The sequence below is a fragment of the Heteronotia binoei genome, chromosome 7 (genome assembly GCF_032191835.1).
Source record: "Heteronotia binoei isolate CCM8104 ecotype False Entrance Well chromosome 7, APGP_CSIRO_Hbin_v1, whole genome shotgun sequence".
Taxonomy (NCBI): domain Eukaryota; kingdom Metazoa; phylum Chordata; class Lepidosauria; order Squamata; family Gekkonidae; genus Heteronotia; species Heteronotia binoei.
The window spans coordinates 73,564,843-73,591,152 of record NC_083229.1 but is presented as its reverse complement, the minus strand read 5'-3'; the positions used below and the strand labels follow the sequence as shown (position 1 = coordinate 73,591,152).

General features: G+C 40.9%; 1 protein-coding gene across 1 annotated transcript in view; it reads right to left on the bottom strand.

Annotated features, from left to right (window-relative positions):
- Positions 1-929: 929 nt before the first annotated feature.
- The window catches only part of KLHL14 (kelch like family member 14), a 123,284-nt gene continuing 97,903 nt past the window's right edge, over positions 930-26,310 (bottom strand). Inside the window, exons 6-9 of the mRNA XM_060243843.1 lie at positions 11,816-12,006; positions 11,556-11,714; positions 4,891-5,048; positions 930-4,058 (exon numbers count right to left, since the gene is read on the bottom strand). Coding sequence (XP_060099826.1) covers positions 3,918-4,058; positions 4,891-5,048; positions 11,556-11,714; positions 11,816-12,006 — 649 coding nt within the window. The 3' untranslated portion in view covers positions 930-3,917. The remainder of the gene's footprint in view (positions 4,059-4,890; positions 5,049-11,555; positions 11,715-11,815; positions 12,007-26,310) is intronic.

Genomic DNA, 26,310 nt, shown 5'->3' with positions numbered 1-26,310 from the left:
TACATATGCTAACCTCATTCGGCTCTAACATCTGTATTCTTACCAATCCTCCAGAAGGGCTATACATCTTTATTTTATTTTATTTCCCATGTGGAATAACATTAGAATAGTAGATTGTGATGCAACATAATAAATACCTCAGTGTAATGTAATTTGGAATGGTAATTGGAATGTATTTCTCTGGTCTGGGGAAAGGAGAGATAACTCCATACAGCCAAGCACCCCACTTCCAAGAAGAACATGCTGTAAGGTTACCTCCATGCTTGAGAGGAGATGGATGGAGCGTGATGGTAGGGTCTTCTTAGTTAATTACTCTCAGCATTCTACAATTAAGGATACAGCTGCCCATCAATCTCCAATTTTGACATATTTATTTCCTTAACTATGCTTCCCCCCAGAATTAAACCCAAACAAATGATAACCATATGCATAAGCTTGCTATTCCTGTTTGGTCCTTGAATCTGCTAAACATCTTCTTTATGCTGTAGCTAATTTACTGCTCAAACTCTACCTATATGTATGAACTGGTAATTTTCATTTCATTGTATCTAAAGATGTATACATGCACACAAAAGCTTATACCTTGAATAAAATTGTGTTGGTCTTAAAGGTGCCACTAGACTCAAACTTTGTTCCAAAAATGCAGTTTAGTGCTACTTTTACATGTTACATTTTTTCCCTCTGTCCCTGCAGTCTCAGTTACAAGGAAAATCCTTTAAGGGAGCTGGCTTCTTAAATCACTATTCATACTTCAAAAGATTTGCCATTCTTTCTTTACATGCATAGGTCTGATTTGTATCTCAAGAGGAGAAAGCTCTTGGATAACTTGCATTTCTACATATAAATACGATGATGAGAATTTTGCAGAATGTAATGTCGGATGTTTAAACACACCTTTTATAACTAGAGATATGTTAGACAGTTGCATTAGTACATAAGGTTTTATTTAAAGTTCCCTCCCCCTACAAGCAAGCTTCATTTACACATTCTAATACTGTACATAATTTACATGATTGGCAACTTTTATGGTTTCCATAGTCATGCCTTCCAGAAAGTTAGAAAGATTTACATATAATCTTCATAAATGCTTTAAATTGTTGTTACTGTTGTTGTTTAAAAAACTTAAATGACCAATCCCTCTCATTAAAGTGGCATTTTAACAGTAGCATGAGACAATGTTCAATAGCAGACATTATCTTGGTTTTGAATGCCACTAAAAGTTCTCTCATTTAATGTTAATAACAGGATTCCTTTTCATATATTTATATACACATATATATTTCTAAACAAAACTCCCAAAAGTTATGATTGCACAAAATATTATTTTACAAGAAATCCCTTGGATCTGAACAACACAAATAGATACAAAACTAACCAAGATTGCACTACATAGAAAAAAATGGGTTGAGAGTCCAGGACAAACACTTCAATTTCAGGAACTCTTTAGTAGGATTTTCATTATACTAATTCTTTTTAGTGAGCAGTTCTCTCAAGAATTCATTTGCTACATATGGAGACTGAATCTCTTATAGTTTTATGCAAATAACAACAATGGTGTCAGCATAAGCAGAATGGCAGGAATGGTAACAATATTAATAAAATAATTATGTCATAAAAGGACATACATACAATCTTAATTCTCCATTATCTCTGTCACTTTTTCAGAAGCCTAACAGTGCCATCTTAAGTAGAATTACACCATTCTAAGTCCATTAACTTCAGTGGACTTAGAACACTGTCACTCTAATTAACTGTAAGTCTGTAACAATATCCTACCAATTGTTTTCTTTGGCCAGCTATGTGCCCTCTGTTTGTTTTTACTGAAGCAGAAGCCAACATTTGGTGTCTTTTTGCTTCTTACCCTATGGATCATAATTAATGAAATCTGCATTTACAGCTTTGGGAAAGGTGGGTTTGATTCTATACTACCTTGTACCTTTCAGGTGACATTAATACTTTTGCACAATTAAAAGATGATCTGGTACAACTTTGTACAAGTTTCTGCTTGCATTACTGCAACAAGCCAGTCCATAAGAACAAAGATAACTAATCATCTATGTCTAAAGAAGCTTTGTTGAAATGATGTCCTTTTGTTTATTTCTAAGCAAATAGAGTACTATGCACAACACAGTTCAGCTGAGGATGAACACAGATCTAACATTTTTAGAACAGCTTCCTCACTGCATTCAGTTCAATTGTAGTATTCTTTTCCATTATTGAGTTCTGGGAAAGTCTGAAGAAGAAATGCCACCAAGAAATCTCTCCATCCACAACCTCCAAGTCAATTTGGTATTAATTTTTTTTAAAAAATGTTTTAATTAATAAGGCAATTAATGAGCCTTTAGCCAGGAGGAAACCAAGATTACCTTATGGCTCAACGATGCATGTGAGCCATTGTTATGCTACATCTGTCTTCATCCTGAAATACAGAGATTTAAGAGGATTTAGTTCTGTTAAAGTTAGTTTAATTGGGCTGTGGATCAATATTTACTATGCACATATCTAAAGGATTATCCAAAGATGGCTGGGACAAGATTACTGCTGCAAGGATGTCAAAAGGAGTGTAGGCATAGCAAAAGTTTTGGATTTTCAGAGTGTATATATGATGACATTAGAAATGTTTGAGGAAGTGTTTGAACTTTTATATTGTGTTAACATGGGGTTTGGACAGAAAGCTACATTGAGGCTACATTTAGGCATGGCTAGCTTTTTTTTTAAATAGGAAGAAATCTGCTGAGATTGTTATGCACTACTGCATGTATCATGCCAGTATATCTCTTAAAAGCACAAAGCATTTAACATATTAATAAAATGTTAAAGAAAACCAGAGAAGAGGATTACAATACCTTGACAAGGGTCTCTGCATATCCCACGATACAAATCATATATGTGCCAGTTACCTTGAAATCTGTCCTCTTGCTTTTAGAGATAAATGTATCTGACTGAAATATGCATCTAACTGATCAGTCAAAATGATTTAAACTCCTGATAACAAACAGTTGATATTTATGAATTTATTACACAAATAATCTGAATCTTTTAAGGAAAAAAAATTATTTGTTCAAGCCAAAATGTCTTCCATTCTATGCAGGAATAAAATCAGAATCTATGGACTTCAAAAGTAATTGTTCTGAATTAACTTTGGTGCCAATTCCTGTTTTTATTTGCACTAATCTAAAAACCTTAATTGTGATAGTAACTCTGACAGCTTTTGGCTTTTTTATCTATACTTAGTCATGGGGATTTATTTAATATATTTATATTTATATGCTGCACACTCCAAAGATCTTTGCCTGAAACTGTTTCTAATACACAAATCTTTGAGAGCAGGGTGCAAGACAGAGAATGTTGTTCAAAACAGCAGCAGCATGATTATGCCTTTACCTCTTATGATCATCCTTCTGATGTTGTATTGCTTGCAGAACATGTGAAACAACTATAGTTTAGGATTCAAATGGAGGAGACAATTCTCCTTTTCAGTGCTTTTCAGTACCTCAGATCTGAATTACTTATGTGAAAAACAACATCATGACTTCAGTACAGATCCCATGCAGGTAAAATACAATGCACAATAATAGTTTCGTTCAGTTCAGGTGGCTATTTGGATGTTTAGCATTTTTTTTCCTTTTAATTTAGAATCAATATAAAGGTCTTTAGCAGGGAAAAAAGTCAAGATCAATCTTGAGTGGCTGTCAACATGTGCAATGTTCCATGCGCTTAAGCTAGTTGTCTGACAAGATACCAGTCTCTATCTGCGGTGGAAACGATGCTAAGTCCTTTTGAAATCATAAATGGGAATGTTGGGGGGTTAAGTCTTGTGATATGTGGTATCAGAAACTCTGTTCTTTTAAAATATTTATGCTACTCCTCATTACTGTTCAGAATTTAACAGTGTCCATTTTAGTATCTCCAGAATGTTATTTGTTGTATGGCACACATGCTGGTAGTATGACAGTGGAACAAGCAGGTCCTGCAAGTGGCTCAGCTACATCTCCTTCAAGCTCCATCCAGGTTCCTTTCTCAGGACTGTAACAAATAGTGGAAGATTTGTAGGCTCCCTGTAATAGAAAACAGATGTGGTTAAACTCGCTGATATGCAACACTCAGCCTCCCCAGGTGATTTCAGTGACGCAGCTCCCTTGCTTGTTCAAACACTGTGTATGCGTAATCTTCATAACAACCATGTGGAAATGAGTTGTCTGGGTTCAGACACAATTTCCTATCTTTAAAAAAATGGGATGTGAACTAGGATCTCAGTATGGATGGCTGATATAATGATATACTCATGCTGGGAGTACCAAAGCTCAGTTATCTGGAATACCGAGAAGCCCAACACATTATTTTTTTTTCTTCTTCCCCAAAGGAATGAAGTAGATAATAAAGATTTATCTCCAAGGAGAGAACAGTCCTATTAAAGTAAAGAGTGCCTCAGAGTAATGAAGGTCTTCTCTGGCATCCTCCAAACATAATGCTTCAGCGATGTAGTAATATGCTTTGCGGGGAAGAGTCTAATCAGCGTAGGGAGGAGCACTGTTCCCAGAATAACTGTAACTTTCCTCTGGCACGAAGGATAACTATGCTGAACTCTAGTTATTAAAGCATGCATTTGTATGTTCTGTACATACAATTCAGCATACTAGAAATCTCTCTGATTGTTTTAAAATCCCATCCCTCACAATCACTGTAATTTTTGTTTTAGAATCCCATCCCTCACAATCACTATACTTCTGTTTTTTAAAGACATGACTATAGGCAATTTTCTAAAACAGGTTATACATTGGCTGCTGTCAGAGATTATGACAGTGATTTAATTATCATTCCTGAGAGAATGGTCACAGTGTGCTTCAGCTACCATTTGAGAGGAGCTGTTTAAAGACAACAGGTACATACCATGCTCCAGCTATAGCCTCCTACAAGGTAAATGCTGTCATCAAGAACTGCACATCCAGGACCACTTCGACCTTCCAAAATGGGAGTCTGCAAAATATTCCATTGGTCGCCTTTTGGGTCATAGCATTCCACAAGCATGACATCAAGGTGGGAAAAACCTGTACCACAAATTAACAGAATAATTTAAAATAATTTATTTATAAAAACAATTATTATATAGTAATTATAAAAATTAATCCCATAAAAGACAACTTTTTTTAAAAAAACAACACCCATACTAGAATAAATTTATCCTTAAAAACTAGAAGAGAAACCAGCCTCTCAAAGCAGAAACAATTTACAGTTTGCTTTTTAAATTTCTGTCTCCTATCCAGTTACCATCACCACCACATCACCATAATGAGCTCCATTACAGCAATCCATTGCACTGAAAGACTGTTTTTGCTGTTCTCTTTTATCACATGTATTTGTAGAAGGGATTTTAACCTTCCAGGGGTTGAGGCACAATCCACAGGGGAAAAGCCCTCTTGAGCAATTAATGGTGCTGCACTACAGTACATTTCAATGGAGATTGTACAACCAAATTTCTCAGGGGATTGCCCCCCTTAACCTATTTTATATGTTACTGTAAACATATAAAATATGATATATTTTTAAATTCTTGATTTCTATGGCTGTGGGACTAGGGTCAACAGAGAAAAATTAATGGACAGTAATGAAACACTGTGTTATGTTTGCTTTTAGACATTCACCAAGTAGAGTTCATCTGCTCCTTTGCTTATTGAGGAACTGGGGACAATGAAATTAGCTGGTAGACAGCATGAGATCAGAACACAATTTTGAATCTACTCTTTGGCAGTGAATGGGATGAAATACAGTGAAGCTTTTTCAAATTGTGAGGGATTTTCTCTACCTTAGCCTCTAGGTAGATTTCAGAATATTTTAGAAAATTTCTGGTTGCTGTTTCCCCAGGTTTTCTGAGAATGCTTTTGTGCTGATTTTCCACTTATTTTGCTTCCCAAACCAAAGGTAATTCAAAAGCATACAGATTCCCTTAGATTTCCCCTGTCTCTTACCACCACTCAAAAATCACTCCTTCACCCACATCAAGGGCATTCTGCCCACTCTGCACCTTCTACCACCCTCCCCCTTCATCAACGTACGAGATCCATTTTCCCATCATTGTTTTACATTTTTTTTGACAAGTGGCATGAATCTAGTGATATGAGACTATCAATAGTCTCAGATCGCTGAATTTAAAAAGTAAAAAATACAGGGAATGTTTAAAAGGAGTTGCATGACGTCTAGTTCCCTGTTGGTATTGACTTGAAAGGGGGATCAGAGAGGAGGCAAACAGCGTGTCCTCAGTGCAAAAAGGGGGAAAAAAGGATTTCAGTGCTGCCTGCAAACAAAAAAGGTGGGAGATTGTCAGCACAGACTGAAATTGACATGGGATGTAAAGAGAAGGAGACAGTGTTTTCCCCTTTAGTGCTTTTCTGAACAAAGTTTGGGCAGAGGGAACCATTAAAATGGTGCTTGAGCCACATGGACCTTCTGCAAACTGCTGAACTTAAGAATAGCTTGGGATCAATCCATTTGGAGGACAGAGTGCAATCAGCACAGGACAGGCTTTTAAAAACTGCTAATATAATGACCAATCTGCAGGACTGAATTAGAGAATCACAAAGAAAAACCACACAAATTTTCAAGGAAGGGCAAGGAAGTTAGCATTACTGTGCAACTGCACTAGAGCATCAGCAAAAATAACCTTCATTTATTGGGACAAGACTAAAAAAGCTCTCCAGAACTTCTGCCACAGCACTCCTCCATTCAAATTGCAGCCTGTGCAAAGTATGGTGGAGTTGCAGCCAACTTTGCAAAGGCATGCACGCACACACACATGCTGCCAATGATCACAGCTTGCAGTGCCAGTGTCAGTGGGTTCTACTATGTATTCTGTACACTCAACATGTTTCTCCATATTATGAGATTGTGTGACTCTTTCCCATTTTTCACAGTAGCTGATAACATAGCAGAGAAACCCTCTAGTTCTCAGCAATATGGAAAACAAGGCTTTGCAGCTGCTTGTCAGTTTTTAAAAAAAGTCTTGTCAATTTTAACATTGGGTTTTCCCCTTTGCCTGTGTTCCTTTCTGTAGTTCCCTTTCATTCAACAGATTAAGACTGATTTCCCACTCACCTTACGCCACTCTCACATTCATCGTCTCAGTGGGGCTTCCTTCCGATTTCACACTATTTGCCCCGGAGCTGCAGCAAGCATTCGCTTTTTGTGCAGCAAATAGAAACTGGTTTTAGTGGTTTCTGTTAGCTGTGCAGAAACGTCAACACTTGCTGCAGCCCCGGCGCAAATAGTGTGAAATCGGAAGGAAGCCCCACTGAGAAGATGAATGTGAGAGTGGCGTAAGGTGAGTGGGAAATTGGTCTAACTCTAAAATGCATGGGAAAAACCTGAAGCATGAGGATTTAAATTGAAGATGCTCGCTGGACACTACTGTGTAGCTGCAATAGGGCAATTGCATAAATTCTTAAAAAGGAAAACTTTAGACATTACCCCCCACACATCAGAAGTCATGGTCAACCCTGATTTAGAAAAGCGTGGTTTTTAAATTGTAGCTGCAGAATAAAGCCACTGGAGGAAAAAGAATGGTGTGTAAGTTGGGCACAGAATACAAGAAGATAGAAGAAGATACTGGATTTATATCCTGCCCTCCACTCTGAATCTCAGAGCGGCTCACAATCTCCTTTATCTTCCTCCCCCACAACAGACACCCTGTGAGGTGGGTGGGGCTGAGAGGACTCTCACAGCAGCTGCCCTTTCAAGGCCAACCTCTGCCAGAGCTATGGCTGACCCAAGGCCATTTCAACAGGTGCAAGTGAAAGAGTGGGGAATCAAATCCGGTTCTCTCAGATAAGAGTCTGCACACTTAACCACTACACTAAACTGGTTCTCTGAACAGTCAAGATTAAAGGCTTACTGCTCTGAAAATTTGCAGTAAGACATGTGTGCGTAATGGCTATAATTATAAATGGAACCATTTCTACCTGGCTGAAACATACCAGAAGGTGGTGCTGGAGACAATATTCAAACCCTTTGTATTGTTATATTGGATTCCACAGCATTCTATTCACTCCTGCATAGAATTTCAACAACTAACATGAAACCACTGGCAGTGGTTGTCCAGAGATGTGGAGTAAAATGTAAATCAGTAAACTAATGCACAATCCAAAAAGACTAAGGTGTTTTTGGTTGCCAGTATAGCTGACTTTGAAGTGAGAAATTTGTTTGAGATGGTATTGTACTCCCTCTAAAGGAACAAGTTTGTAACTTGGGCATGGTGTTAGATTTATGTCTACAGGTGGGCATTCAAGTTTCATTTATGGCCAGAATTGCCTTTAATTAGTTCTTGTTGGCTTGCTGTTCCTTCCCAGAAAGGGGGATCGATTTCTCATTAGGCTTGTTCCGGTCTCAGAACCCTTCCCCCCGGTGCTTCTGTCTGATTTCACAGAAGCTGCCGTGGGGCTGCAACTTGCCCCACCGCTTTCCCATGGCAAACAAGATCAGTTTCTGCTTGCTGGGGTAAAGAAGCAGGAACAAAGCCCGAAGGCATCCACAAGCAACCAGCCTCACTTATGAAAAACTTTATATAAATAACTTACTACATAAACCACAATACTCATAATGAATGCAATACATAATGCCCCGAAAACAAAGTCCTTTCATTCAATACAAAGTTCATTTCTTAGTAGTGGAAGTCCAGGGATATCCCTGAGAAGCTGTGTCGTGAAGGTTATGACAATCCCTTCTGCCAGGAAGGTGTGTTGAAAAGAAACACAGCGTTATTTCACATGGGCGGCACAGTGCAATTTCGCAGTCCTTTCAGCCAGGAAGGTATATAAGTGAAAAGCGGAACACCGCTATTTCGCATAGGCAGCAGAGCGCAATTGAGCGACAGGGAAGCGCATATAGCCCTGTTTCACCTGAAGCTTTAACAAGCTGCACAAAAGATAATATCAAAAATAACCAACAAGCTAAGAACCAGAATAGAATAACATGTAACAAGCAAAAATACGAACCTTCACTGATCCTGAATAATTCATACAAAGCAATAGCTAAACTTTTTTCCTGCAGATTAGAGCGGCACCACACGGCCACACCTTGCATGATATATATACGAACAGGTGTTAAACATTACTTTGACCCTTAAAGTTACATGCTTTAATTCTTTAGAGTTACAGACACAGTATCCACAGAGATCCACAATACAACTTACATACAATTGTTACTACAAAAATTTTTTGCCACAAAGAATTGATACTACAAAAAACAGGACAGATTTTTAAATTGAACTTCCTGACACCAAATGGACTGAACAATGACTGGGATCTGTCCTGTTTTTTGTGGTGTGGCCGTGTGGTGTGTCCTGTTTTTTGCGAGGTGTGGCTGTGTGGTGCCGCTCTAATCTGCAGGAAAAAAGTTTAGCTATTGCTTTGTATGAATTATTCAAGATCAGTGAAGGTTCGTATTTTTGCTTGTTACATGTTATTCTATTCTGGTTCTTAGCTTGTTGGTGATTTTTGATATTATCTTTTGTGCAGCTTGTTAAAGCTTCAGGTGAAACAGGGCTATATGCGATTCCCTGTCGCTCAATTGCGCTCTGCTGCCTATGCGAAATAGCAGTGTTCCGCTTTTTGTTTATACACCTTCCTTGCTGAAAGGACTGCAAAATTGCGCTGTGCCGCCCATGTGAAATAACGCTGTGTTTCTTTTCAACACACCTTCCTGGCTGAAGGGATTGTCATAACCTTGGATTTTCACATCATGGATTCTCAAGGATATCCTCGGACTTCCACTACTAAGAAATGAACTTTGTATTGAATGAAAGGACTTTGTTTTCGGAGCATTATGTATTGCATTCATTATAAGTATTGTGGTTTATGTAGTAAGTTATTTATATAAAGTTTTTCATAAGCGAGGCTGGTTGTTTGTGGATGCCTTCGGGCTTTGTTCCTGCTTCACTTTTCCACGTTGCTGTGGTAAAGAGGCAAGGCAAGTCACAGTTCCATGGCAGCTTGTGTAAAATCGTACAGAAGCACCAGGGGGAAAAGGGTTCTGAGACCAGAACAAGCCTAGTGAGAAATTGGTCTAAAACTTGGCTACAGTTAAATGTACCCCAAAATAAATATTAATACATCCTGGCATATTCTGAGATAATTCTCTTCATTGCAGTAACTCACATTTATTAAATGATGCCTGTGCAAGCAGATTTACAAATTCCTTGAAGAAAAAGCCATGTGCTTTTAAAGACATTTGCACAGCACTCTGTAACAAATACTATCCCTAATAAGGATAGTGATCTCAAAACATGATGGGATATATAAAACATTTATTTGGGGTACTTTTGTAGACTTTCCTCCTTTTTTGTTGACTGTGCCTGGACTAGATTATATTTCTGTAACATACTCTTTATAGGACTGCCATTTGGAAACTTCAGTTTATGCGAAGTACATCTGCAAGATGGTTAACAGGTACAGTGTTATGGGAACTCATCTTGCCAGAATTAAAATAACTCAATTGGTTAGATCATTGTTAGAGGCACTGATCTATACCACCAATCACTTCAGAAGCAAGGTGCATAACTGCAAGAAATAACTGTAAAAGTTTTTTCCCCTGTGGTGGTGGCACCTCCTCTAAAGAAATCCCCCCTCCCCAAAATACCTATTCAGATAGTACCTATTCTCTGAGTTCTAGGTGCCAGTGAAGACATTATTTTCTCAGGCATTTAGTGGCAATATGGATTTATTAAATTACTGTTCTTTAACTGCTGTTAACTGTTGCTATTATATTTTGTTGCATATAAATTGTCATGTCTGTAAGAATTATTTTAAACTTTATAAATAGTATTAGATCTATGTTTTTACTGATTTTATTTTATTCTCCCTAGTTTTGGAAAGGGTTTGAGGAATTTGCATGTGGCAGCTTAAAAATGTTTGAAATAAATGAAGTGTAATATGGGTCAGGAATGAGAAACTATCAAAGACTTAGCTGTAGCAGACTGAATGCTTTCACATGGCGAATATTTGCAAGTGGATTTTAATATTCTTACACAGTAAAAATCCAGTTGCAAAGCACATTATTTAGTGTGTGCGAATGCACCCACTATCAGAAGAAAAAGCACTGCAGATCTAAATAGAATTTGCACATTTAGGTCCCTTTGAAAAGGTTCCTTTGGTTATTAGTGTTGACATTTGCAATGTTTAAGACAAATAATATGTTTTAAATATTAAATATTTAAGGAATTTCCCTTTTAAATCTGGGAAATGTTTGTTTACAGAGATCTGGCTGCAGCTTCCCACTTAGACACATATCTTATTTGGAAAAATAATTTATGGAGGAAATTTTTAAGGTCAAAAACAATCCGTTTGTTATAGTGTATTCATGGTGATGACAAATCATCCATGTTTCAGAGTAATAGAAGTTCTAAAGCATTCATTATTCATTTATTTAATGTACTGTTATTTTTTATAAAATACTACCTGAAGCTATAATGTGGCAGGGTTTTTAACTTAGTTAACTATGACTAGCCAACAAAATTTGTGTTTATCAAAACAGACAAGACATTAGTTTTCTACTGTTAAGAATGTGACCTTTTAAATGATTTCCTCCAATTGCATACAGTCGATCATTCATTACAGCCAGTGTATGGATGGCTCTCTTTGTGTTCATGTCTTGTTTTCTTGCCCAGACATCCATAACAGGATCATAGCAGTACAGCCAAGGGACATATTCACCATTGTGAACTCCTCCTACAAATAAAGAATACTTTAATTCATTCAGCTGAAGATATCACCTTAGAAGAAAACTTTAGTGGGTTTTGAGACCAAGGGGAAGCTGGAGAACTACTTGCCTGAAATATAGATTTTGCCATTATGTACAGCTCCTGCATGTGCTGCTAAGGGCTGTGGTAAGGAAGATACATAACGCCATTCGTTCGTTTCTAAATTATAGCACTCCACACTAGACAAGTACCCAGTTTCATTTCTTCCACCAATCACATACAAGTTTTTGTCAAGTCGACAGGCATAAAAACTGGCTCTCCTGAAGAAAACAAAAACAAAACCTACCAGTTAGCTTCTATTAACCACAATTCATTCTGTCATTCAGTTTTATGGAATATGTCAGTTGTAATGTTCATTTGCTTACTCATTTATTCCTGAGGAACCAGACTGTATTTCTCCCAAAGATTTGCATTCCCTGTTTTTCCCTTGGTGTCATTCCAGTTTTTAATATTGCTCATTTGTACTGATGTCTGCACTTCTATTGCAATTACAACACAACCTTTTAAAGTATGAATGTAAATAGTCCTACTGCCTCATCTGTTTTGGAGATGTGATTTAACTAGTGATTTTGTGTCTGTGGTTCTTTCATTAGCTATCAAACTATAACGTTAAGAGAGTTGCACACTCATACCCTACGGTGTGGTGTCCAGTTTGTCTCTGACACCATCTTCCTTTTTAAAAAAAGTTCAAAACAACAGTGCACATACACATGCCCTTTGAAACCCCCTCCCCCCAAGCACAAGAGATACAGTGGTAGAGTGAGCACTTCATGGTGAAAGAAATGGATACGTTTTGTAAAGAGCAATAAAATAATATTCACTGCATGGATACGCTGTAAGTAGCATTAAACAGGTCACATACTAACAGTATTTTCAAAAACGTTGCGATACGCTGTAAGTAGCATTAAACAGGTCACATACTAACAGTATTTTCAAAAACGTTGCTTAATTGTGCACCATATCTGCATTTCTTGATCTCCCTTATGGAATGGTGAGTGCTTCTCCTAGATACATGCTGCACCAAGCAATGGTTTTTTGAATCTTTGTTCAGTCATGTCAGGTCAGCCCTGAAGAAGGTTGCAGTGAGCACACATAGGGTCTCACAAGCATGATCTGCTGTGTTTTCTTTAATGTTAAAAAAATGATCCTGAAGAAGACTTTACGTTTCCTGTTCGTATAAACCTCTGTGTGTCCATTGGACAGAAAGCATTCTCCGTGTGGTGGCGCTATGTAGTGCTTCAGAAAAATAATTTCCTGGCATTCCCAACTAATACACATGAACAGACCAGGTGAGACTACAGATAACTTTAAAAGATATGTGCTGGGTTTACTGCCACTGAAGGGTATAAAAAGAGGCTCATTAATATTTGGGGCATTCAGTACTTTGGAAAGGATATAACAACTCAGTAGGACAAAGTAAAAATGGGATAGATAATGTAACAATAATAAATTATCTTGACATTCGCTTTCTTTATGGTCCTTCAAGGGTCATTGTTCCCAATTTACTAAGAGAACCACATCATCAGATTTTTTTCTTCAATTATAATTTTTTTCTTCTTTCTGCACTACTGCAAATAGAACAACTTTCCTTGCATTACATTCTTGCCCTCCAACAATGGTTTATCTGGCTAACTCTCAACAAAGTCTCATCTGTCTTCTGGGTTCCAAGTGCAAAGAAAACTCCTAATGGTTAGCGAAAAATCCAAGGGTGGCTATGAAAACTCTAATAACTTTAGGAGTTAAAGGAAGACTAGGAATACCTCATATTACTACATATTAGGCTAGCCGAAATGACAGAATGGTACATATGTGATTTAAAAAAAACAATATTTGGAGACCTTTCTTAAAGATGGTTTAAAATTGAAATATTTGATTTGATATGATACTAGAAAATTGAATTTGGATAATCCTATTATCTATTATTATTATAATTATCTATTATCTAAAGAGCCCTGTGGCGCAGAGTAGTAAAGCTGCAGTACTGCAGTCCTAAGCTCTGCTCACAACCTGAGTTTGATCCTGGTGGAAGCTGGGTTCAGGTAGCCGGCTCGAGGTTGACTCAGCCTTCCATCCTTCTGAGGTCGGTAAAATGAGTACCCAACTTGCTGGGGAGAAAGTGTAGATGACTGGAGAAGCCAATGGCAAACCACCCTGTAAAAAGTCTGCCATGAAAACGTTGTAAAAGCAACGTCACCCCAGAATCGGAAACGACTGGTGCTTGCACAGGGGACTACCTTTACCTTTATTATCTATTTAGTATTAGCAGTTTGGTATAAGCTAATAAAGGGCAGCTTTAGTCCTGGTTTGTCACCAATGACATAAATATTATTTAATGAACAGATACAAGGAACAGATACAGGTTGAGGTAACCTGTCAACCTGGAAAAATAACAATTTGGACACTTGGAAACATTAACTACAATATATGTTAGCATATGAGGAGGTGGTGATAAAGATGAGGGGGGCAAAACTCACATTATTTCAGGGTGTTTTTTTTCTCAATCAAACATTTAGTACACTCACTTTTAAGGAAACACGCAGTTTTAAGATCTAAAACATCTTTTGAATTATTGTTCTCTGGTAATGGCAAGGGTGCTATTGCATGGTATTCTTGGCTGATTAATATGATCAGTAGTCCACTGAGCTATACTAGAAAATAAAAGGATTTGCAAATGACAATTACAGAAATGGTGCTGTTTTTGGGAAAGAGCTGTTCCTAGACTACTGTCAACTAGTTTTAAAGAAAACATGTATAAATTACTTCTTCAATGGTACCTAACTCCCCATAAATTAGTAGGGATAGGCACAAACCTAAAAAAAGGCAGTTTAGTTTGAGGTGATCCCTGAAACAAACCCTGAACTGAATGGGCCCCACTCAAACTGCAAATTCAAGTATTGCTTTTAAAAGACTTCCTTTCCCCTTTCTACTGGCTATGGCTTGCTGTGGCCAGGAAAAGGGAGGTGGGGATTGCCTGGGAAGGGGCTTCATTGAACCTTTCAATTTTGCTCCCTCCCTTCAAAGGATTTCGCAACACTCAGCTGTTAGGTTTAAATGGCTGGCCCTGAACAGCCAAACTGGCCAAAAGTCCTGTAAATGTCTGGAAGAATGTATTAAATTACTTTAATGAAAAGCTGGTACAGAAATACCTTTTGAACCAAAATTAATTCTGTGTTTTTTTCAGACGTTATTAGGTGATTTAAATTATGAATTAGTACTAAGTTTATTTACAGCAGCAAGTGTCAGAAACAAATCCCTGACAGTTATGGTTGTTGCTTTTACTGGTATTATTTCTTTTGCTTATTAATGCTCCATTATTATCATGTTGTTGCTATTGCATTTATATGATGTACTAACATATTGTAATTGTATCCATGGATACTAACCCCCTTGATTTGTGTAGCCATTTAGTATTTTGTGTGCTGTGGGATATTCCAGGCCTGCAGGAGGAAGAGGGAGCATGGGAAGACACCACTAATCTAGTCTCATTGGGTAATGCTGATAGGAACCAACTGAACTGGGAAGAGCTGGTGGAAATAACACTGAGGCATGGGAAAAGGGCTTTATACTAATTCAAAAGACTTTTAGTGGGTGTGGGAAACAGGGAGCCGTCATTGTTGCAGCCTATAAGTGTCAAGGGTCTGCCAATTTAATTCAGCCTGGCAATACCTGGTCTTGCAACGCATGTCATTCGTGTGTGCTTCAAGCCTCATCGTTAAAATGGGGGATATTTTATTTCTAGCCCAAAAAACTTCTTTGAGGCTGTCTTGTGATGTCTATGGATGCATAGTAATACCATATTTAATAATAAGCCAACAGTGCATTCCTAAACATAGCTATACATCAATGGACATAGGAAGGTGTAACTCCACTAAGAAGCCCAGTGGATGGTGAGATGTATGAAAGCAGCAACAACAGACCACCCAAAGCATAATTTCCCTAGGTCTGCAGGAAAACATGATTTTGCCAACTAATCAAAAATTTTAAAAAATACCCTCTCCCAACATCTTGAGGAGGGTTAAACTTGCTCCAGTAGGCACAGGAGGATGAGAATAGCTGAGAGTCTATTAAAGAAGAAAATTGGGAAGGGAACTTAGTCTGCTCAAGCCTCTAAGAGTTCATGGGCTTTTATAATGCTGCGGAGCTCCCCTTACATTCACAGAGGCTTTTCTCAGAAATTCTCTCCCTGTTATGCTTTTGACATGGCCATAATGTGGAGGAGTGATTTAAATATATCAATGGGAAGTGACCTTAAGTCTTGTAAGCACACAGTTTCTAGCAGCCAGCAGCAACGCTGCTAGGCTATGGGAATGTATTTGCCTTCCTGGAAGAGAAAGGAGGACTTTTGAGGCCCGTTTGGGCACACTCTGGAGGGGGTGGGGCTTTGCCGTACTAACGGCAGGACCATCTGCCCTCTATCTCAGTCCATGGCAAAAGCTCGGAGGAATAGGAGCGCTGTGTGCTGGCTCCTGTTTTTTCTTCTTATTTTCGTTGCCATGGACTGTGAGGATCGCTGGGAGCGTTTGTTTTTGATCTGCATTGTTTAGCCGATTAAGGGCGATTTATTCGCTCCTCCTCGGGCTCCCTTTTGTCAGTTTCGGATCGCTGATAAGGTGGGAAGGTGCGGCTCTTCAGTGGCGGTGACAGCTTCTCCGGGCTCCATGGCGTTGGCCTGAAGAGCGATCTTGCTTTCAGGGGCTGCAGTGTTCTGTGGATGGGAGAAGAGGAGCTCCAGACAACGGCCTGTGTTGCCCCACCCCTTTTCCCAGTTTTGATCCTATCGCCCCCCCCCTCTTTTTCCGCTTAAGATCTGTGTTCCAGGGGGGTGGTTGCGCACTCACACATGCAATTTTTGTTAAAGTCCTTCCCCTCTTTTCTAGGGAATGGGTGTGTGTGCCCCCTTTATCTTCTTTTATAGGCAAGAGAGTTTGTTTTTGACTACCCTGCTGGGGCCAGGTTGGGCTGTCTTGGGTGGAGTCAGCAATTTTTGTTTCCCCTTCTTCTACTGTTGGGCGGCGGCCATATTTGGTTCCCCTTCTTTTTCTGCTGTGGGATGGTGGCCATTTTATAGAGCTGTAGAAGGGAATCCATTTTGTGGGTCTGATTCAGTATAAGGCCGCTTCACATAAGCAGGCACTTTCAGCTTCCTGGGGTTGTTCCTCAGTAGTGAGCGGCTACTGGGGACGGTTTTAATAGGGCCAATTTGGTGTAACTTTTTGTAGTACTATTTGCCCTTGGCATTGCAGAGATATCTGGTAGAAAAGGGACGGGTAAATCCAAGGGTAAGCAGCCTCTGCCAAAGGCCCCTAAGGCCCCGCCTAAAATGTCACCACCACCTGCATCTTCCTCTGATGATGAGGGTGAGGATGAAGTTAGTGCAGCTATTATGCAAAGGCTGTTGGCGCTGGAGCAAGCGTCTGGTATTCCTCCCTCACAAGGTGTAGGATCAAGGAAAGTTTCTAAAATGGCACTTCAAACATATGTTAACTTGGTTGTCTATTCTCAAGGGCAGGTCTGCTGGAAACATCGCAGGGGGCGCCTTCGGAGTTGGCGGTTCAGACGGAGGATCAGTTCCATCTCTGAGGGCTGCTGGATGAGTATCGGTGCTGGTGCCTATTGGAACTGTGGGTAAAGCTGTTGACACTCCACAGTCATATACTGGGCTGGCTTGGCCTTGGGGTCCATGGGGTCCTGTCACTCCTGCGGTACCTGGCATTGCTGCTGGGAGTTCTGGCATAGCTCCCTCCCCAGTTATGGGCTGTCAGCCAAATTGCTCTTGGCCACCTGGACAGTTTGGCCCCTAGGGAAACTGGCCAGCTGTTGGGCAACAGGGCGTTGCAAGTTCTTTTGGGGGGGGGGGTTGGGGTTAGCCTTCTTCCTACGGGGAGGTCCCCTTTACGGCCTTATCTTTTGGGAACATAGCATTACCTTTGGGTGATCATTTGTTGCCTGCAACAAAAGATAAGATCCTAAAGGGGGCGTATGTCGATATCTTCTCCCTCCTGTTCTGGGAGTTGGGAAAAAAAGATAAAGATTTAGATGAAAAAGAGAAAGAGAAATTGAAGAAGAGGAAAGTAGACCAGACTTGGGCCAATTGGCTGCCTGGGTTTTTTATATATGCTGTTGTGATTGCACGTGCCCAGCCTTGGCGGGTGACTGCTCTTATTCAGTATATGGATATCATTTATAAGGAGTACACAATGTTTAGTGGGCCTGCCTGGATTCAATATGATGAGGAATTCCGGATGAGGGCTGCTTTGTACCCTTCCCTGCAGTGGGATTGCATTCACCAGCAGCTGTGGCTCCAAGTCATGTCTTCTGCACATCCAAATTTGGGCAACCGCTCAGACAGTGGTCATTTGGTGCCCAGGGCAGTGGCAACTTCTTCTGCTTCGTCATCCGCTTCCCGCAGTTCTGCGGGGCAGGCGGTTCAACCCTGCCTGCTGTGCTGGGAGTTTGGCTCCCAAGGAGTGTGCAGTAGAAAAGCTTGTCAGTTCAAGCATGAATGCCCCATGTGTGGTAGCTCTCACTCCTTCAGTAACTGCCCTAAAACATGGCCACGTAGTTAAAAAAAAACAAGGCGGGGGTGGAGGTAATTTCTAATCTTGAAAAGGGGCCCAGTTCGATAAAGGTGGGACCTCTTGAGCACTGGCTGTTCAGGTATCCGTGTAAGGTTGATACTGCTTAACTGTTAAAAGGTTTCAAGTTCGGTTTTAGGATTCCTTTTCAAGGTCCCCGGGTCGCTTTTCGGTCCAGGAATCTTGGTTCTGTTAGAGATTTAGAGCATGTAGTTAGGGATAAAATTGCCAAGGAGTTGGCAGAGGGCAGGATTTTGGGCCCATTTTCCAATCCCCCAAACCTTAGGGTTTTGCCCTTGGGTGTGGTGCCAAAAAAGGCATCTGGTGAATTTTGGCTGATTCACTATCTTTCCTTCCCCAAAGGGAAGTCAGTTAATGATGGGATTCCTGAGCACTTATGCTCAGTCAGGTATACCAGCTTTGATCAGGCCGCGGTAAGGGGGAAGAGTTGGCTAAATGTGATATTAAATCGGCGTTTCGCCTTCTACCCGTCCATCCGGCTGATTTTGATCTTTTGGGATTTTCCTTTGAAGGACAATTTTTCATGGACAGAGCATTGCCAATGGGCTGCTCTGTCTCATAAGAGGCTTTTGAGTGTTTCAGCACATTCCTGGAATGGGCTGTTCATGAAAAAGTTGGCTTGCAGGATGTTGTTCATTATTTGGATGACTGCCTCTTTGTGGGTCCTGTAGGGACTGGACGTTGCGCACAGCTGTTGTCTGGCTTCATCGAGCTGGCTGCAGAACTGGGGGTTCCGTTGCCGCAAGATAAAACAGAAGGTCCAACCCAAAACCTTATCTTTTTAGGGATTGAGTTGGATACCCTGGCGCAATTGTCTAGAATACCTTTTCAAAAAGTAGTAGATTTGAGGAGTAGGATTAATTCCTTTCTTCTTAAGCAAAAGGTCACATTGCTTGAGCTCCAGCAGCTGGTTGGGCATCTTAACTTTGCTTGCAAAGTGGTTGCTCCTGGTAAAACTTTTCTTCGTAGGCTATGTGATGCTATGGCAGGCCTCTGCCTGCCCCAATATAGAACACGGTTACCAGCAGCATGAGGGAGGATTTAAGGGTATGGCAAGAATTTTTGGAGTCCTTTAATGGGATTTCTTTATGGAGAGACGACATGAGGTTTGAGGTGGAGCTTCAGGTCATGTCTGATGCTGCTGGGTCTTTAGGTTTTGGGGTTTACTTCCATGGACATTGGTGTGCGGATACATGGCCAGATTCATGGGTTCAGGCAGGTGTGAACCGAGATCTTATGTTTCTCGAGTTCTGTCCCATTCTTGTTGCAGTTTGGCTGTGGGGGAATTTTATGGCCAATCGCACAATTCATTTCTGGTGCGATAACATGGCTGTGGTCCATGTCATTAATTCCCTTTCATCCAGATCTCAACGGGTTATGAGATTGATGAGGGCCTTCACTTTGTGTTGTCTGCGGTTGAACATACTGTTTTTAGCCAAGCATGTTCCTGGGGTAAACAACGGGGTGGCTGACGCTCTCTCTTGTAAACAGATAAAGAGGTTTCGTCAGCTGGCCCCAGTTGCCTATTGTGAGCTGGCGACAATGCCCCAGGAGCTATGGCTGATTGGCGAGCCGAGGCCTGCAGAGCGATAGGCCACTGCGCCTAGCACCAGGAAGTCTTATGAACATGCTGTGTGGCAATTTGAGGACTTTAGGGCAGAGGTATGGTATCACATCGTTTGGCCCTTCCCAGTGGAGCAGTTGCTCCGCTACTGTGTTTCTCTAAAAGGTAAGGGATTGGCCGTGAGATTCATTAGGGGATGCCTGTCTGCTCTGGCTTTTGCTAGCAAGGCATTGGGATACAAGGAGGAAACAGCAGACTTTCGGCTTCGAAAGATGCTGGAGGGATGGGCCAGAGAGGCTGGGACTAATCTCAATACTAGGAAGCCTATTTCCCCTCTGATTCTTAAGGGCCTGAGGGGGGTTTGGGGCACAGTGTGTGCATCTTATTTTGAATCCACACTATTCCATGCTGCTTCCTTGGTTCCCTTTTTCGGGGCCCTTAGAGTTAGTGAGTTAGTGGCAGGCTCCAGAAATGATGTTTCTGGTAATGCTTTGTTGCTATGGGACCTGAGGTTAGTTGAGGGTAAGGCGGTCATTACCGTGCGACGCTCTAAGACTGACCAGCGTCATAAAGGGACTGTGTTAGAGCTGGGCATGTGCTCTGAGCCCGAGTTGTGCTCATTTTCCGCTTTGGCTGCTTATTTGGCAGTGCGGGGGCCCAATGATGGGTTTTTGTTTTGTCACCTCAATGGCAGCCCACTGACAAAGCATCAGTTTTGTGCTGTGACTTCCCGGGCTTTAGCTAAGCTGGTGTGTCCGGGGTGCAGTTTGGTACCCACTCCTTTAGAATTGGGGCAGCCTCTACAGCTGCGGCCCTCGGATATCCTTCTTCCTCTATTCAGTGCCTGGGCCGTTGGCAGTCATTGGTCTATAAATCTTACGTTCGCCCTCTGCTCAGTTCCTAGCTTCGTTTCTTTGTAGTTGAAATGTTATGGTTCTTGTTCTAGTTTGTTTGTTTTTTCTCTTTAGATGCTGTTGTTCTTGGCCAGAGGAACAGAGTTCTCGTCTTTGGACACAGCTATGTCTTTGGGCCGCACATCAGGCTCAGAGAACTTCGGTCAGCTCTCAGCTGGGACTCAGCCAATATGTTACTATCAAATGGCGGGGGCGCCAGGGTCTGCCATTGTTATTCCATGGGAATGCGAGCCCTCCTCCTCAGGTTCTAATCATTCACCTGGGAGGGAATGATTTCGGGCTAGTGAAGGGCAAGGCTTTAGTCTTGCAGGCCTGGGACAATTTGTGGCATATTAGGGTGAGAAGGCCCAGGACCACTATAATTTGGTCAGCCAAGCTTCTCCGCCTTGTTTGGCACAGTGCTTGGGATCCTGCAGGTATCGAGAGGGCTCGTTACAAAGCTATTAAAGAAATTTGGAAGGCATTGGAAGGGGGGTTGGGCCACTATCTGCCCCACCCGGATATTTCTACGAAATTTCCTGACCTCTACAGAGGGAATGGGTGCATCTCTCTGAAAAAGGTAACATGCTTTTCTTGAGAAATCTCTGGCAAGGGCTGTGGGTGGCATTGGGCCTCCTGGTGGGCGCTAAGGTCTAAGTAGAGACTTGGCCTTAGTAGTGGCAGGTTTTTACTGGGTTTATGGTACTATGTGGCTAGGGGAGGACCAGAAAGCACCCCCCTTTTGGGGATTTAGGGGTCTGGCAGAATTAGTCCTTGGGTTTGATGCCCTTGGATGGAAGAACGCAGACTGTCCTGGAGGCTTGGCTAGAGGGTGCCTTCCATTGAGATGTGCGTCTGGTGGTTGGGCCATATGAGGCTTGCCTCCTTGCTAGGCCGGCCTGGTGGGAGCTGTGCCACAGAGCTCCGGTTGGGGGCTGGGTCTCTTGCCCACGAATGGCAGGGGAGCGGTCTGTTGAGACCCCTGGCCCTAACCAGGCCGCAGTTCAAGTTGCCCTTGCCATTTATTATTATACTTAATAAAGTGAACCTTAGTTATACCAATACCTTGTGTCTGACTGTGACGGTAATGAACGGGTTAACAAGAAAACCAAGGACGCATAGAGCCTGCATCAGATGATCTGAGAGTGGGGGCCAGAGTGCTTGGAACTCTCAGAGGTGATTGACAGCTAATGGCTGAGGGCAGTTAGTGTCTGACAGAGTCTGAGGAAGACTGCTGAAGAGAGCAGTTGGTCTGAGAAGGAGCTGAGACAGCAGCTGAGGAGAGTCTTCGAGAGAAGCAAAGCTCACTGTTTACTCTATTTAGACAGCCAAGGGGCTTTGTGTGACTAGAGAAGAGTCACAGTAAAAGACCTGAGAGGTCACAGACACAGAGACACTTCTCTTAAGAGCTAAGTGAACTAGATATTATAAAGCCTGAACTACGAAGAAACTGTTAACTGCTTGAGATGCAATATAGCCCATGTATATATTTCCCATTCCCCAGTTGAAGACGGTGTGTGTACGTTAATAAATTTCTGTGGTTGACTTTAAAGTTCTCTGGTGCCAGTATATTGGGAAAGCTATCAAAGCTGCTGAGTTTATATCCATCTGAAAGCAAAACAAAACCCCCGAAGAGACTAGTAGTGAGAAATCCATATTACACCCACCCCTTGAGTTTCATAGTCGTGAGGTAAAATTCAAAAGGAAGAACTGAGGAGGAAGAGGGGCTGGGGTAGCCATAAGCCGCATATAGAAGCGATCCAATGAGACCGCGAGGCGAGCTGTTATACCGACTCTTCATTCCGACTTGGGGGGCAAACTGTATACATACTAGCAAGAGCAATATGAAAGCTTTACAATCGCACAGGCAGATTTAAATATAAAATATAAAGAGTTTATCTTTGAAATTCTCATTATCATAGAACCAATTTCTACTATGTGCATTCTTGTCTTCATCCACATAGTGTCACTGTTAGGAGTGAAAATGAAACAGCTTGTCTGCTTCGTTCTTCTGATGAAATGTGCATTTTTGTGGGCAAGCTCCCAACAGTAAAGATTTTAAGTTTCCCTTATCCTTCTTTTCCACTAAATAAATTACACTTGAGTCACAGTGCTCAATTAATTAATATAAAATTTAATTGCTATAAAAAATTCTCTAAGATAAAATATTGCAGTTACATGGGCAAGTTAAAAGAAATTATTTCTTAATGCCCAAAGGCAGTGAATTTATACTCTTACTCTTGAAATCTGATTACCAATCTTAGATTGAATAGATACCAGATTTCTTACAGATCATATCAATTTTAGTATATGTGCTACCAAAACAAGCAGTTTTCTGATTATACTAATGCTTATATCTTTTAAGAGAGACCATATCGGTTTAAGTTATTTTAAATCAAGGCTTTTCTACGTATTTTTCTTCTTTTTATAAATTTATGTTTTTTTTTTCATTTCCATTAGCAAGAATAGTAAAACTTACATTCAGCTTCATCCATATTCAGAACATTTGCACTCAGATCCCAATGGTTTTTACCTTTTACTAATTGGTATCCTAAAGCAGTATTAAGTCCTGGTTTGTAGGAATAGAGTTAACTGCTGCTGAGATAGAGATTTGTATTTGCATACCACAGGTAGGAAAGAAAAAGGAAAGGTCCCCTGTGCAAGCACTAGTCGTTTCCGACTCTGGGGTGACGTTGCTTTCACAATGTTTTCACGGCAGACTTTTTACGGGGTGGTTTGCCATTGCCTTCCCCAGTCATCTATGCTTTCCCCCCAGTAAGCTGGGTACTCATTTTACTGACCTCAGAAGGATGGAAGGCTGAGTCAACCTCGAGCCGGCTACCTGAAAACCCAGGTTCCACCGGGGATCGAACTCAGGTTGTTAGCAGAGCTTAGAACTACAGTACTGCAGCTTTAACACTCTGTGCCACAGGGCTCTCATACCACAGGTAAGTTACTGTTAAATCAGAAGAAAAAAAGGAGGGAGGAGTCGGAGTTGGGTTTGTACACATTTTCATTTCACTAGTTATATACTGGATGTTGGAGTGCAAACCACGTGTGCTCTCACAGAATATTACCATTATATCTACGGTAGCCTCAGTTGTCTTTACAAATAAGCAGTTTGGGCATCAAGAACTGCTCCACTAAACTGGGTTTATCTACCAATACCTTTGGTGAAGACATAGTATGGTGTTGCCAACCCAAATAGGAAAACATGTAAATGACTGGATGAATGGTGAAAATGATCAGGAGTAAAGGCAAAGTAGAAGAATGTCTTATGCTAAGGTCGTATGCTAATGTGAAAGTAAGCATCCTTCAGATTGATGGATGCAAGCCGGCTTTCTCTTTCTAACTAGGGAAGGACATTTGTCAATGTTAGAACTCAAAAATTTTTGAGAGGTAAAATTTTATTTATTTATTTTACTTAATTTGTATGCTGCCTTCCCACCCAATTTAGGGTCCTCAAGTTCGCAAACATTCAAATATTTCAAACATTAAAACATTTCAGACATTAAAAAGCATTTAAAGCACAAACAAATACAAAAATTTAAAACACTTAAATGACACAATACAAATGCATAAACACAAAAAAATATGAACACAGAAAAACACACAAACAGGTAGGAAGGTTAATAAAAGTTAATGAGAGAACACCAACTCCACAGCCCCCAACAAAAAAGTCTTCACCTGCTGATGGAAGACAACACCAGAAGGACTCCCAGAAAAGGGAGTTCCAAAATTTTGTTGCCATGACAGAAGACCATTTCTTAGGTTGCCATCCATCAAGCCGCAGATTGTGGAGGCACCTGAAGCAGGGCCTCTGAAAATGACTAGGGTGGACAGGCAAGTTCATATGAGTAGGTGGTCCTTTAGGTATGCTGGACCCAATCTGTTTATAACACTAAAAGTCAATACCAGAACCCTGAACTGGGCTTGTAAGCAAACTGGGAGCCAGTATAGAAGGAACAATACAGGAGTGATATGATCCCACTGACTCACTTCAATCAACATTCAAGCTGCAAGCATCTTGTACCAACTTTGGTTTCCAGGTAGTCTTCATGGGCAGCCCCACACACAGTACACTGCAGTAATCTAATTCAGATGTTAACATGGAATTTACCACAGTCACAAGATCTTTCCTGCTCAACAACCACAGCTGGTTTACTAGCTGAAGCTGGTACATTACATCCTACTGGATCTGTCTGCAATCGATTTATAAATTAGATCATGCCATCTTGTTGAGGCATCTGGAGGCAAAAGTAGGTATTAGGAGATGTGTCATCACAGATTGGATGGAATGGGAACTGTCTTGTGGTGTTCTAAAGGGTGCAATCTCATGCCTCATGTTATTCAATTTCTATGTAAACCCTTTTGAAGAAACCATTTGTAGCTCTAAAACTGGATATCATCAATATGCTGATGACATCCAGCTCCATATTCCTTTATCCAAATCCCTTGGTGATGCAGTAAAGGTCTTGAGCATTGGCCTGGCTGCCAGATTAAATAGCTGAAAGTGAACAAAATGAAAATGTACCCAAATAAGATGACAGTAATGCTGGCTGGAAAGGCAGAGATGTTGAAGGACAATGTGCCTCCCACTTCTGATGGGGTTCAGCTTACTCTTGCTGATAAGGCAGTTCAAGGGCAAAAAATATTTTCCTCCAAAATCTAGCCCAGACTATAGCCCCTTACCTTGATATGACTGGTCTGACCACCTGCATCCATGTTGCTGTAACATCTAGACTAGGCTACTGCAATGCATTCTACATGGGTCTCCACTCAGAGACTCCAACTGGTGCAGAACGCTGCAGCTTGATTATCATGAGCTAGTTGGAGTATGCATATATGTTCCCAATAGTAATCACACTACTGGCTGCCCATCAGTTACCAGGCTCAGTTCAAGGTACTGACTTTCACATACAAAACCCTTTATGGCCTTGGTCTTCATATCTGTGGGACTGCCTCTCCCCCATTATGCTCCATGACAACCTCTTTTCCTATGCTCTGCCATGTCAGCAGCCTGCAAATGGGCAAAATCAACAATTGCCCATTCTCATGAATGCACTGCCTCATGAGGTCAGGAAGGTCTGCATCCTCCTGGGTTTCCACTTACTATGCAAAACTGAGTTATTTAGGAGGGCTTCTTTACACAAGTAATTACGGCTGTTCTGTAACAAAACGTTTCAGACAGATGCTTTGAAATAGGTAGAGAGACTGCGGACTATACTACTGTATATGTGCACTGTTTGTTGATGTAAGTATGATCCAGCTATATAATTCCTGAATTGTTTAATGCATGATGTTAAGGTTTAAGCTTTATTCCAGCTCTGTTTTCAGATCTCTACTTGTTTTCAGATTTCTGCAATTCTTATTGCTTTGTTTACTGGAGGCCCATCCTGTTGATCTGATTTACATTATGCCATCTGCCTTGAGTCTCAGTAAGAAATGTTATAAATAGCATAAATAAATAAGTTCGGTTCTCTTTTTGGCTTGAGACTAAGTGAAGCCTAT